This window comes from Tupaia chinensis, unplaced genomic scaffold (genome assembly GCF_000334495.1).
Source record: "Tupaia chinensis unplaced genomic scaffold, TupChi_1.0 Scaffold139484_1, whole genome shotgun sequence".
NCBI lineage: Eukaryota > Metazoa > Chordata > Mammalia > Scandentia > Tupaiidae > Tupaia > Tupaia belangeri.
Genome location: NW_006199369.1, coordinates 318,769 through 333,139, shown reverse-complemented (window position 1 = coordinate 333,139; position 14,371 = coordinate 318,769). Strand labels below are relative to the sequence as shown.

The window sequence follows — 14,371 nt, the reverse complement described above, 5'->3', positions numbered from 1 at the left end:
TAGCCCCAGCTAGGTGCTACTTTATAGGATGCATAAAGTTAGACTTGTGTTCATGGAAATGTGTGTGTCACCTGTGTTTGCTATGAGGGTATTTGGATTGATTAGGGTCTTTGGTGATTCAATAAAATGTGCGGGGGAAACAGTATAGAAAGCAAACATAGATACCAGAGACCGTGTGGGAGGAGAATGGGAGATGGAAGAGGGTAAGAGATAGGGAATCAAGGATGGGGGGGGGAAGCAAAACATACAGAAAACAAGAAATGGAAGATTATTTGCTGACAATAGCATGTTTGTTGATGTGCTTGATTGAGACAATATACAGTGTACTCTGGATGAAAAATCTCATTTTGTATGCTGTAATGATGTACAGTGAATGAATGCAAATAAATAAATTGAAATTAAAAAAAGTAATATTGGCTTCTTTATAAGAAGTTTGTGGGTGTTTTTTTTTTTTTCTTAGAATCATGGTTTAAAGTCACAGAAATTGCTTTAAAGTTAGGTATCCTCAACATATTTATTCCAAACACTTAATACATTTTGCCTTTTCCAAATTTGGGTGACTTAGCTTTGGAGATTTTCACAGCCAGAGATACTTGCCCAGCACATAGTTCCTAAATAAATTACTGCTGAAGAGGCAGTTTGTAGTTTCTGATGGATCAGTGTCACAACTCACAATCCTTAGTACACTGGAAGTTACCCTTTAATGTATTAATAACTTGGGACAAAGAATTCCTGTTGAACCAGCTGTTGCTTTGAAATAGTATTTTGCAATATGACAGTATTCTGTGTGCAATTTCTTCGTTTTTTTTTTTTAATTGCCAGATGATGAGTGTATTCAGAGAGAATACATAGAGAGGTGGAGTGAAAAGCACCTTCCAATAGAATGCTGTCACTCTCTCTCCATGCTGGCAGGATTTTGGACAAGCACACAGATGTGCCTGGTATGTTTTCCAAGAGATTATGATGGGAATTAAACCACATAGTTGGCCTCATAGGATTCAACTCTCTTAATCACCAGGCCACGGGGCAGGCCTGGGTGTAATTTCTTTATGATCACAAATACATCTCTGGACTTCTGGCCTCGCCTAACTCGGCACCAACGCATAGCTGTTAATTAATGTACTGGGAGTGCCCTTCCTACTCAGTGGTGCTCTGGACTAGAATCTGAATCCCCTGGTTTCTAGTAAGAACTACACATTGCTTAGTTTGCTGTTCTTGTCTTTATCTCTGTTGACCTTGGGATTGTGACTTTTAAATAGCCTTTTCCACCTTGCCGCTGCTGGCCTGTCTCATCAACTTCTGTTACCTGATGTGGAGTAGAAATTCCTTCTCTGAGCCTGTTCCACCATTCAATTTAGGAGTATGTAGTTTGTTTTCATTTCATAGGGTCCCTCCCAGCTGGGAGGAGTTCACCTTGAGTCTAAAGTGAGACTTTGAACTTTCCAGTTGGAAAGAATGAATAGAGACTTTTGGAGCTCCTGGGATCGCTTTCTATGTTAGAAGTACATGAATTTTAGGGACCAAGGAAAGAATGCTATTGTTTGGGTGTTCCCCTAAAACTTGGTTGCATTGTGAAAATATTAAAAGGAAACTGAATACCTTCTCTGGTTGAAAGGTGGGGCCTTTGGAAGTGATTAGGGTGGGGCCCCCACAGTTGTTTCCTGGTAGGTTTATAAGGAAAGAGAATGAAACCAAAACAGAGATACAGATTAACACATCCACCTTGCTCCACTATACTCACAATCTCCTGAGGTGATGCCCTGGGACTCTACAGACTCCCACAGATGTAGCCGCTGGACCTTGGACCTCCAAACCATGAGCTGAACAAACCTCTAGTCTTAGATTACCCAGACTCAGATATTTTCTTAGATTAGCAGTGATCTTCTTGGATATATAGAGTCATGCTTTTCATGGTATTTCAGAAGTTTCCACCCATTGTTTCTACAAATATTCTTACTGTCCCTTTTTCTCTCTGTCTTGAAACTGCTCCAGTGCATGCACTGGTCCACCTGATGGTGGTACCTACAGGTCTTTTAGACTCCGTTCAATTTTTTTTTTCTTTCCATTCCACAGACTCAATATTTCCTTTCCTTTCCTTTCCTTTCCTTTCCTTTCCTTTCCTTTCCTTTCCTTTCCTTTCCTTTCCTTTCCTTTCCTTTCCTTTCCTCTTTCCTTTCCTTTTTGCCAGTGGACATGTACACTCACCAGAAAGAATAAAGAGAGAGAGAGAAAGAAAAATTATTCCTAATGCAATGTGGTTACACTGCAATCCTTTTTGTTCTATTTCTCCATCTCATCAGGATGTGGAAAACAGATACACACTCTAATGTGTCCCTCAAGCCCCCAGGCCAGGACTCAAACCATGTCAACCATGCAGAATCCAGGACCAGTGCACAGTGCTCAGTCACGGGACCAGTCCAAAACACAGTAATTTCTGCAGTCATCAAGTTCACTGACTCTTCCTTGTAGATGCTCATGTCTGCTGTTAAACCCATTTAGTAAACTTTTCATTTTAGTTGTTTTACTTTTACCTCCAGAATTTATGTTTGGCTTCTTTCAAAATTTACCTTCTTTTTCCTCCTAGATTTTTGCCATAGGGAGATTTTTGCCACTAGAGAGAAACAGAGAAAGGGAAAATGAGAAATCACTCCCCAAAGGGATGGTCATGCTGCAATCCTTTTTCCTTCATTCTCCTCTTGGGATTTTGGACAGGCACACATGCTCACATGCCCAGTGTGTTTTTTAAGCCCCTGGGTCTGGGACTTGAACTGCAGAGTTGGCTATAACTTAATCACCATAACTGCTGACCCACTTTAATTGATATTCTCATTTATTCATGCATAATTTTCCCAGTTTCCTTTAGTTTTTAAATCAATCTAAAACAATTGATTTAAAGTTTTTATCTTATAAATCTAATGTCTGAGTTTCCTCAGGGGTGGTGCCTGTTACTATTTTTTTGTTTTTCATTTTCAATGGGCCACACTCTCCTTTTTTTTTTTTAAATGTGTTGTAATGTGTAGTAACATAGGTATTTGAATATGAATTATAATTTGATAATTCCAAAAATCATACTTCTCCCTTCTCCGTGGTTAGTTTCTGTTGCTTATTGAAGGCTACAGTCATTTGTTTAGTGACTTTTTCAAACTTTTTTTGTAGACTGTATTCTTTGTCATGTGTATTCACTATATCATTATTTCAGCGATCAGCCAGTGACTTGACAGATTCTCCTTCGAATTCCTGAATTCAGAGAGAGAGAGACAGAGAGATAAGTAGATTACTCTCAGTCTCTACAGTTTGGCTCTGAGCCGACACTCCTACAAGCCCAAGCCAGGCTGCCTATGGCTCTGACTTGGCCTTTATCTCCTGCTCGCACAGAACCCACAGATCCAACAGGGCTGGAAGCCTTGGATCCTGTTCAGGGCCTTTCTGAGTACCCATCTAGACCTGGACATGCACACTGCACTCCCTCTTTCCTAGTATACACGATCCTCGGAACTCTTATTCCCTAGAGACTGCCTTTTTCTTCCTGACTTTAGGTCTGCCTCTTTCCTTACTCACTATCTCTTGCCCCATGTTTGCATGGGCAATGTATGTCTTAGAACTCTTCCCACAGATATTGTCACCAGAAAACCACTCCAACCCAAATGGATGGGATAAAACAAAAGTCAGCCTCTACACCAGCACCTCCAGGAAACGCAGCAAAAACTCATGACCACAGTATTTTAAGCACTAGCTCTGTACTAGTTGCCGTGAATATGAGCTGCTGTCCCTCCAGCCGTGTTTACTATGCTGGGGCAAGGTGGGTAAATAAAAATGACAAAAACCAGCCACCATTTTCTTCAGTCATCTATATAGTTGTTGTAGGTTTTAGATTAGATTTGAGTTCCAAAACAGTTGATTCTGTCATTGTGCACCAACTTGTATTCATGGTGGACTGATTCTTTGAGTAACGTCCTCCATCATTTTCCATGATGTTATCCAAGAACCTGATATCCCTTTATTTATTTATTTTTTAATTTACTATAGGGTGTGTGTGCTCACCAGAGACACAAACACGCACACATGAGAGAGATAGAGAGAGAGAATCCTGCAAGGGGATAGCCATGTAACAACCCCTTCTCCTCCGTTCTCCTCTCGAGATTTTGGGCATGCATTTATATGCACTTGGTATGTTTCTCAGGCCATTGGGTCTGGGACTCAAAATGCAGAGTTGGCCGTGTGGGATGCAGCTACCTTCACCAACATACCACCTCCTGGACCATTGTAAGAGTATATATTGTGTTGTTTCAAAAGTCGTGATGCATTTTTACATAGAAAAATACATGACTTTTCTGACTTGGAGGAAAAAACATGACTTTCTCTGTGCTTCGAGAAATTCCTATTAATATATGTAAATTATTCTATAAATGTTTCCAGATAAAATCTTTTATAAGACATGGTCTTTTCATTAATAGGACTTCGAAATCATCAATGGCTTAACAAAACAGAGCATCCACAGAAATCCAGACAATTACATACTGTGATTGCAGAATATGGCTCAAGACTTTATAATTACCAGGTAAAGTACTGTTAAGTCATTTTGTATTATTAAAAGAAAAATAAATTAATTTAATAGAGTGTTTTTAATTTTTAGTTTAACAGTATGTTACTCACTTAAAATATAATATGCTTCAAGGTGAATCCAGTTTGAAATATGTTATCTTTGTTTTGTGTGAGAATATCTGATGGAAATAATATTGGAAATGGAGTAAGTGGTTTTATGGCTAAGAGGCTCTAAAAATTTCTCTCTGACCTTTATATGCTGCCTAAGAAAAGCTCAAACAGGGAAAATGGCAAATAAACCTTCATTGTTAACTTTGTCCTAAAGCTAGCTCGAACTGAAAAGGTAGATTGAAGTCAGTCATTGAATATCCTCTTTCTGGTTCACTCACCCCCAGGTCTGCCACCCCCACTGCCCCAGAATTACAGACTGAGCTTTATCTAGTGTATGCTTGGACTGGGCAGATTAGAGAAAGGAGGGTGGAATCGTTGTGAGTCCAAACTATCACTGTCTCGTGTGTACATACACGCAATTCATCTTGCTTCTCTGGAGACCTCTGACTAATACACTCATACATTTCTCTGACAGGTTCTAACAGGTCCTAAATATCGGATGGCCCCTCTGCCCACAATATTCTGCCCCATACCTTAGTGGGCATGCTTCCTTTCTGACATTCCATCCCAGTTCTTTCTCTCTGGGAAAAGCTTCTGGAACCAGTCAGACTTCCTATGAGTATGTCCAGACAGAGGTACCTCCTAGTGTTACCTCTGTTTTTTCTTAGTTGTTCACCAATCTCTTTACCCACTCTTTTTCTGCTTTCTACCTCTCCTGCAAAAAAATGTAATAAGGTGGAAGCTTGTCCTGAGCCTAAAACAGTTGCCAGGTGCGTGGAGACTCAGTAATACCTACATGATTAAGGAGGGAATGATCTGAGAATGCCTTCGATCCCATTTTCATAAAGTGTCTTTCCCTTCCACCTCCCAATTTTAGACTGATCCAGCTGTGCTTTCCTTTTAAAAAGTCCAAGGCCATGCTTCCAAGGATAATATGCATGAAGCTGAGGTTTAGTTATGACCACTTTGTTTGGGCCAGTGATTCCTTCATTTTCACACAGACAAGTGCTCCATCAGAAACCACTTGAGACTGAGATAACTTAATTCTGCGTGAGCTTTTATTTTATTTTATTTTATTTTTTTGGAGAGGTTTTCGCTATAGGTCACGTGTGCTCGCCAGAGAGAGACATAGAGACAGAAAGCGAGAAATCACCCCCCAGGGGGGATGGTCACGCCGCAATCCCTTCTCCTCCATTCTCCTCTCGGGATCTTGGGCACGCACGCACACGCTCCCGGCGTGAGTTTTAAGCCACCAGGTCCGGGACACGAACCGCAGTCGACTACATGGGAGTCCAGCGACATAGTCATTACGCTAACTGCTGGTTCCCTTCTCATACTCTCAACCTTCTCCCACCCACTTCCCACACTGTCTCCAGTATCCGTAACCATTTTCCATGCTTCTTTATCCTCTAATCTTTCAGTTTCTGCCATAGAGTGCAGAGTGTCAGTAAATACTAAGTGGAGACATACAATGTCTCTTTTTCATAGCCTGTCTCACTTCACTCAACAGTAAATCTTTCATATTTGTGCACTTTCTATCAAATGCCAGGGTGTTGTTTTTTTATGGCTGAGTAGTGTTCCGTAAAGTATATATGCCACAATTTTTCAGTCCATTCATCTGTTCGTGGACATTTGGGTTGGTTCCACGTCTTAGCTATTGTGAATAATACTACAATAAACATAGATGTGCAAGCACTTTTCTGACTAAGCATTCTCCTATCCTTTGGGTAGATACCCAAAAGTGGAATTGCTGGATCATATGGTAGTTCTATTTCTAGATCTTTGAGGGACCTCCATATGTTCTTCACAGTGGATAGACCAATTTACATTGATCCCAGAAGTGTAGGAGAGTTCCCCTTTCACCACTTCCACACCAGCACTTATCTTTTTAAATTTTTGCCATTCTGATGGTGTGTGGGGTTTTTTGTTTTTATTTGTTTGTTTGTTTGTTTTCCTATAGGGTGTGTGTGCTTGCTGGAGAGATAGAGTGACAGAAAATGAGAAATCACCTCCTCATGGAGGATGACCAAACCACAATTCCTCCTTCCTCATTCTCCTCTTAGGATCTGGAGCATGCATGCACATGTGCTCGGCATGAGTTTTAAGCCATCAGTTTCAGGACTTGGTGGGAGTCCAGCGATGTAACCATTTTACCATCTGCAGGTCTTGTATCCTGCTACTTTACTCTATTGATTTATTACCAGAATTTTTTCATGGATACGTTTGGGTCTTCAATGAATACAATCATGACATGTGCAAATAGAGATAAATTCACCTCTTCTTTCTTTATTTGATCACCTCCAGCACTACACTGAAAAGAGGTGGAGAAAGTGGGCAGGCTTGTCTTGTACCAATTTTTAGTGGGAAAGTTTTCAGTTTTTCCCCATTCAGTATTATGTTAGCTATGTTTTTTTTTTTTTTTGAGAGTTTTGGCTCTAAAAAGTATTTTATCAAATACTATTTCTACATCAATTGATATGATCACTTTTTATCATTTTTTAAATCTTTCTTTCTGTTAATATGTTATAATACATTTATGGTTTTGCATATGTTGAATGATCCTTGCATCCCTGGAATAGAGCCCACCTGGTTGTGATGTATAATCTTTTTTATATGTTGTTGGATACAATTTGCTAGTATGTCGTTGAGAATTTTTGCATTTAAATTCATCAGAGATATTGGTCTGTAGGTTTTCTTTTTTGTCACGTCCTTATCTGTTGTGGGGATGATTTCATTATTGATTTCTTCAGTAGTTGTGAAGTCATTCATGAGTGGGTTGTTTGTTTAGTTTTCATATGTTTGGGGGTTTTTTTGTTTTTTATTTTTGTTTCTTTTTTGAACAGGCTTTTGCCATAGGGCGCGTGCAATCACCAAAAAGTCAGAGAGAGACAGAGAGACAGGAAGCAAGAAATCACCCCCAGGGGGAATGGCCACGCCGCAATCCCTTCTCCTCTGTTCTCCTCTCGGGATCTTGGGTATGCACGCACACGCACCTGGTGTGAGTTTAAGTCACGGGTCTGGGACTCGAACCGTGATCGACTACATGGGAGTCCAGCGACATAGTCATTACACTAACTGCTGGTCCCAAGTTTCCATATATTTGTATATTTTTGAGTTTTTTCTGAAATTAATATCAAGTTTAATTCCATCATGGTTGGAGAAGATGCTGGATACTTTTGAGGGAGGTCTTGATCTCCTGTATCACTATCTTCATCTCTAGGTGTGCTGACGGATTTTTTTAATGATGTCTATCTTCTCTTTCAAATCCTGGAAGATTTCCTCCTCTCTGAATATTCTGAACTTTATTGCTGGTATTCATGCAAATTCCTTTGTCATCCATGGTTGAAGAAGAGTTGCTCTCTTCCACTGAGGAAGAGCTATTTCCTTATTTTCCCATACTTTTTTGTGCCTCCATGCTGGTTTCTAGTCATCTGATGGATTATACACTACTTCGTGCTTCTCTGGTGTCAAATCTATAGCGTCAGGGGGGAAAAGAGCTCTAATTCTCAGATGTGTTCTTGGTAGACGGCCTTGCCCCATGCGATTCAGAAAACTATAAAATCTCGAAATGCTCTTGGGTGGGCAGGAGGCAACTAGAGGTCTGAGGCCATATTCCTGCCTCAATTGTGCTCACTGGCTGCCACTCCATGGTCCACAGAAGCACAGGTTTTAGGGATAATGGCAGAAAACAGATGTACTTGGGATGGGTTGGGAGGAAGGAAGAAGCCTGGAGTGGTCTCCTGCCTCAGTTGCTCTCACTTGCTGCCCCTCTGCACTGGTGCATAGCACCACAGGCTCCAGGAATAACAGCCAATCTTTTATATTTCTGTTATCTCTGTTGTAATATTGTCTTTTTCATTGCTGATTTAATTTATCTGGTTCCTTTCTCTGTTCCTCTGGTTTAGTCTAGCTAATGTGTCGATTTTGTTAATCTCCTCAAAGAAAAAGCTTTCGGTTTTATTTATTTTCTGTATACTTCTTTCATTCTCTATTTCATTTATTTCTGCTCACATTTTAATTTCTTTTCTCCTGGTATTTTTGGGAGTTTTTTGTTGTGATTGTTCCAGTTCCATGAGGTGTGTTGTCAGGTTGTCTATTTGCCACCTTTCCATTTTTTTCTTGTGAGCACTAATTGCTATGAACTTTCCTGTTATGACTGCTTTTGATGTGTTGCACCGGTTATGAAAATTCTTGTGCTCATTATCTTTGGTTTCAGTGAATCTTTTGATTTTAGTCTTAATTTCATTTTTAAGAGAGAGCTTTTTTTTTTGAGAGGTTTTTTGTGTTTTTTTTTTTTTTTTTTTTTTTTTTTTTTTCTTAGGGGGGGTGAGGGTGCGTGCACTCGCCAGACAGACAGAGAGACAGAGAGATAGAAAGCGAGAAATCACCCCTCAGGGGGGATGGCCACGCCACAATCCCTTCTCCTCCATTCTCCTCTCAGGATCTTGGGCACGCACGCACATGCGCCCGGCTTGAGTTTAAGCCACTGGGTCTGGGACTCCAACTGCAGTCAACTACATGGGAGTCCAGTGACATAGCCATTATGCTAACTGCTGGTCCCATGAGAGAGAGATTTTTGCTGTAGCGTGCATGTGCTCGCCAGAGAGACAGAAAGCGAGAAATTACCCATCGGGGAATGGCTACACCACAATACCTTCTCCTCCTTTCTCCTCTCAAGATTTTGGGCATGCACACACACATGTCCAGTGTAAATTTTAAGCCACTGGGTCCAGGATTCAAACTGTGGTTAACTACATGGAAGTCCAACAATGTAACCATTATGCCATCTGCTGGTCTCCAGTTGTAATTTCTCTAGTAGTTGTGAAGTCATTCAGGAGTGGGTTGTTTAGTTTTTGTGTGTTCGTGTATTTAGGGGGTTCTTTTGTAGTTTAGTTCAAGTTTAATTCTATTGTGGGCAAGGAAGATGCTGGATATAGTTTCTTTGCCTTTGAATTTATGAAGGCTTGTTCTGTGCCCTATTATATGTTTTATCTTTGGAAATGTTTCATGTGGGGGTGAAAAAGTGTGTATTTTGTGGTTGTTGGGCGAAACGTTCTATAGATGTCCATCAAATTCATTCACTTCATGGTATCATTTAGGTCCTGTGTCTCTTTGCTGTCTAGATGATACGTACAGAGTCGTCAGTGGGGTGCTGAGATCCCCAAGGATTCGTGTGTTGCAGTCTATCACTCCCTTTAGACTTGGCAGTCTTTCTTGTATGTATTTGAGTACTTCAGTGTGGGTGCACAGATGTTTATAAGTGGTACAGCTTCTTGGTGAATTAGCTCTTAGTACTATCTGGTGTCCTTCTTTGTCTCTTCTTACAATTTTTGTCTTAAAGTCTATTTTGTCTGATACCAGTATTGCAACTCCAGCCTTTTTTTTTATTTCAATCTGCATAGAATATCTTTTTTCAGCCCTTCACTTTCAGCCTATGTATTTCTTTATCAGTGAGGTGTGTTTCTTGCAAGCAGCATATAGCAGGCTCCTGTATTTTTTTATCTTATCAGCCAGTCTATCTTCTAGGTGGAGAATTCAATCGATTAACGTTCAACATTAAACACTTGTGGTGTATCTCTGTCATTTTGTAAGCCATTTCCTTGGTTATTTTGTGTTCTCCTATTTCTGTTTGTCTGTCTTTAGTTTTCCTGATATAGTGCTCCTTTTAGTACTTCTTGAAGAGCTGTTATAGTGTTGGTAAATTCTTTCAGGTTTTGTTTATATGAGAATGATATTATGTTTTCTTCCCATTTGAAGGATGATCTTGCCAGGAATAGTATTCCTGGCTGAAATTGTTTTTATTTTAGTGTTTTGAAAATGTCTACCCATCCCTTCCATGCTTACATTGTTTTAGTCTAGAGGTCTGATGTGAACCTACTAGGATAACCTTGGTAAGAAATTTGACATTTCTTTCTTGCTATTTTTAGAATCTAGTATTGGTCTTTGATTTTTACCAATCTGGCTATGATGTGCTAGGGAGATCTTATGTTGATTCTATTTGACATCTGTTGTATTTCTTGTGTCTACATGTCTGAATGTTCTCTAGGTTTGGAAAGTTTTCTGCAAGTATTTTATGGAATAGATTTTCTATGACCTTATCAGATTCTTTGCCTTCTGGAATACCAATTATTTGGATATTTGGGCATTTGATGATATCTAGTAATTTCCATACATTGTCATTATTATTATTATTATTATTATTATTATTAATTGTTTCTGGTGGCTTTGTCTAAGTCACAGGCTATGTCTTCTAGAGCAGAGATCCTGTCTTATGCATGGTCTAATCTGCTATCAATAATTTCAAGGGAGGTTTTGATTTATTACGTTACAGTATTCATCTCTAGAAGTTCTGTTTTTTGTTTGTTTGCTTGCTTGGTTTTTTGTTAGTTTGTTTTTAGTGTGTATCTCTTTATGGAGTTCTTCTTTCAAGTCATGAAATTATTTTTTTCATGTCTTGGAGTTGGTTGTCTGTTTCTCTTGCATCTGATTGAGTTCAGTTATAATAAATAGTCTGAATTCTTTTCTGACATTTTGATAACTTGCTCTGTTGTTTTTGTTTGTTTGTTTGTTTTGTTTTGTTTTGTTTTTCATAGTTGAAGCTGAGTTCTTTTGTTCCCTTGGGTGGAGGGGAGGGGAAGGGAGCATTTCCTGGTCTTCGCATATTTCTTGAGGCTCTGCTGTGATTTTTAGTTATTTTGTGCTGTAGTCACTTCTTGCTACTTTTTTGGAGGAGACTTTTGTAGCTGTGTACACTTGTGCTTCCCTTTGATCTGAATTAGCTATGTGCCATTTTCCCTCTTCTATTGTGGCAGTGTGGTATCCACAGTGGGAATTTTGGATTCAGATTTGCAGAGATGAGTTTCTCTCCTCTTTTGCTGTTGTGGGTGTAAAAAGAACTCCTCCAAAACCTCAGCGTGTTATATGTTGACTTCTATATACCTAGACCTATTGTGTCGCTATGTGTCAAGGGACCTGAGACGTAAGATTGTAAAGGATGTATCTAAAATCACACTCACACAGGACCCTCTTCCCTCAACCCATTAGGCAAAGGGATCGGGTGAAGAGCTTCCTCTATTTGGGTCTGCTTTCTCTCTGTCCCTTGCTGTTGGACTTTTTTTGGCAAACGCACACACAGACACACACACATACCTGGTATGTTAGTCAGGCCTCCAAGGCTGGAGATGAACCATAATCAACCATGCAAGATCTGGCTCCCTTACTAACTAGGCTATAGGACCAGCCAGGATACTGCTTTTCAAAAGTTAGATAGGACTTCCCATCTCCTCCCACGAAAAGAAAAATGACTATGCACTTGCCAAAGAGAGAGAGAGGGAAAGTGAAAAAGCACCCCCCCCAATGGGGGAGGCCCCTCCTTACTCATTAGACAAGCCTAAGGGGCTCAGCAGGGCCCTCGGAAGGCACCATCTACTTTCTGGGCTTCTCCAGCTCAGCCATCTCCTGTTCTCTCCCTCTTCTCCCTCTTCCCTCTCTGCCTCCTTCTCACCATTCCTCGTCCATCTCAGTCTTTAGCACTTTCACGGTTTTGAGAAATAGGCAATAGCTGACCTCCTAGAGCTCCTGCTGGGTGTCAGTCACTATTAAATAGATGTGAGTGTCGCCTCTCCTCCTGCAAATATGATCACCGTACAGGTAAGGCTGAGACAGAGGCAGGCACCTTAGAGGACCTCGGGAGCCACCGAGTGCATATAAAGGCTCAACCACATTTCTACTTTCCAAGAAAGAAAAATAATGTTATATGAATATGCAGGATTCAGGATGATTTCTCGCTCCTTTTCTTTTCCAGGCCAGGCTTCGAATGCCTAAAGAGCAGCTGGAACTTTTAAAGTGAGTGAGTTTTTCTGATCTGTGCTACCTTCTGGTGTGGCTCCCAACACTGAAATGTTTTTGAAGATTATAAAACTCCTGAAACCATTTCCTGCCTTTCTTCTTCATGCGAGTCAAGAGCGCTTTTTGGTGGCCTTTTCTTCTTGTCTACCATACGAAGGCAGACCTGTTTAAAAACGATGTAGCAATATATGCATGAGTGAGGAGGGCAGGTTCTCGTGGCTTGTTTCTTCTTCCAATTAAGTAAAAGTAAGCATACTAAACATACCATTTTAATATTAAAATGGCACAGATGGCTTGATCCACTCCTGACCTTTAACCCTTCCTCCTTCCCGTCCATCTGCTTATGTGCATAGAGCACTGCTGGGAGTGAAGTCACAAATCATTAATTATGACTATTTCTGGGAGTGAAATTGTGGATAACATTTCTTTCTTTTATTTTTTTAAAGAATGATGTATCCAATTTTATTCATTATTTTTATTATGACTTTTAATTTGCTAGTGGGCACACATGTGAGAGAGAGAGAGAAGGAGGAGGAAAGTGAGAAAGCAAGCTGCCAGGTCTAGGACTCGAACTGTGGTCAGCCATGTGGGAGTTCAGCACCCTAAGCACCATGCCATATGCTGGCCCCTTTCTTTTATTTTTCAATAGCCAGAGAGCCTGTGTACTCTCCAGAGAGAGATAGAGAGATGGAAGGAGAAATCACCCCTCCGCCGTGGGGCATGAGCATGCTGAAATTCTCCTCCATCTCTCCATCCTGTTGGGATTTGGGGAATATACACACACATATGCAACCACCATAGTTTACAAGCTGCCAGGGCTGGGATTGGAACCACAGTCATCCATGTGGGATCTAGCTACCTTAACTACTAGGCTATAAGTTCAGCCCAACTTCTCTTTTTTATACTTTTTTTATAGTAAGTATTTACTTTTAAAATAATAGCATTTTTATTGCTTTAGGAAACTACTTGCTGTTTTATCTACCATGGCTTAGTCCTTAAGGAAATATACACTAGAATATGCTTTTAATATTATTTGTGATGATAAAAATTGAAAAACAACCTAGATGAGAAAAATAGGTGAATGGTTAAATACATTACAGTGTATCCATATAGTAGAGAATTATAATACCACTAAAGTAATTCTAAAATATATTTAATAATTTGGGAAGTGTAGTGAGATGCAAAATTATAAATACAGTCTCTATTGTTACCGATATTTTTGCATGGGATAAAGACTGTAAAAAACAAAATTTAACAGTGTCTATTTCTTTGAAATGTTCACATTTTGCCACTTTTAAACATGAATTATTTGCCGGCTGGGCCGCCCGCGCTTTTGTCCCGCCGGCTGCCAGCCTCCCGCGGCGCAGCCACTGCCATGTCACATTTGAAGACAGGCACTGAGGATGAAGAATCAACTGAAAAGTATGAAAATACTGGAAATGCAGAGTCTAAGTGGCCAAAAGTGGAAGGTCTTCACAAGGGTCATATGCAGGAATCTAAGACTGGTGAAACCTGTGCTTGGGATAGCAACGTAAAGCATCAGCTCGAAAAGCCTGAGGGAAAAAGAATGAAGGAGGACCAAAGTGGCATCAGGGAAAAGGTGGGCAAAGCCAGGAACATAGAAGGTATAAAGACAGAACAAGTTGATGAGACATCTGAGAAAAGCTTGCTTCTGAGCCCTGAGCATGCTCTACATCAGACCATCCCTGCAGAACAGAAAAGCAGTGGCCAAGGCAAGTGCTTGGGGGAACATGAATGGAAACGCACAGTGCAATCCACAGCAGAAAACCAGGGCTGGTAAGAAAGCACATAAATGTGATGAGTGTGGGAAATCCTTCAAATATAATTCCCATCTTGTTCAGCATAAAAT

General features: G+C 40.3%; 1 protein-coding gene across 4 annotated transcripts in view; it reads left to right on the top strand.

Moving 5' to 3' along the window:
- Positions 1 to 14,371, top strand: part of SUN3 (Sad1 and UNC84 domain containing 3) — a 63,026-nt gene that overhangs the window by 22,531 nt on the left and 26,124 nt on the right. For all 4 annotated transcript variants that reach the window (XM_027765706.1, XM_014593024.1, XM_027765705.1 and 1 more), the window contains exons 3-4: positions 4,455 to 4,558; positions 12,458 to 12,498. In XM_027765706.1, coding sequence (XP_027621507.1) covers positions 4,455 to 4,558; positions 12,458 to 12,498 — 145 coding nt within the window. The remainder of the gene's footprint in view (positions 1 to 4,454; positions 4,559 to 12,457; positions 12,499 to 14,371) is intronic.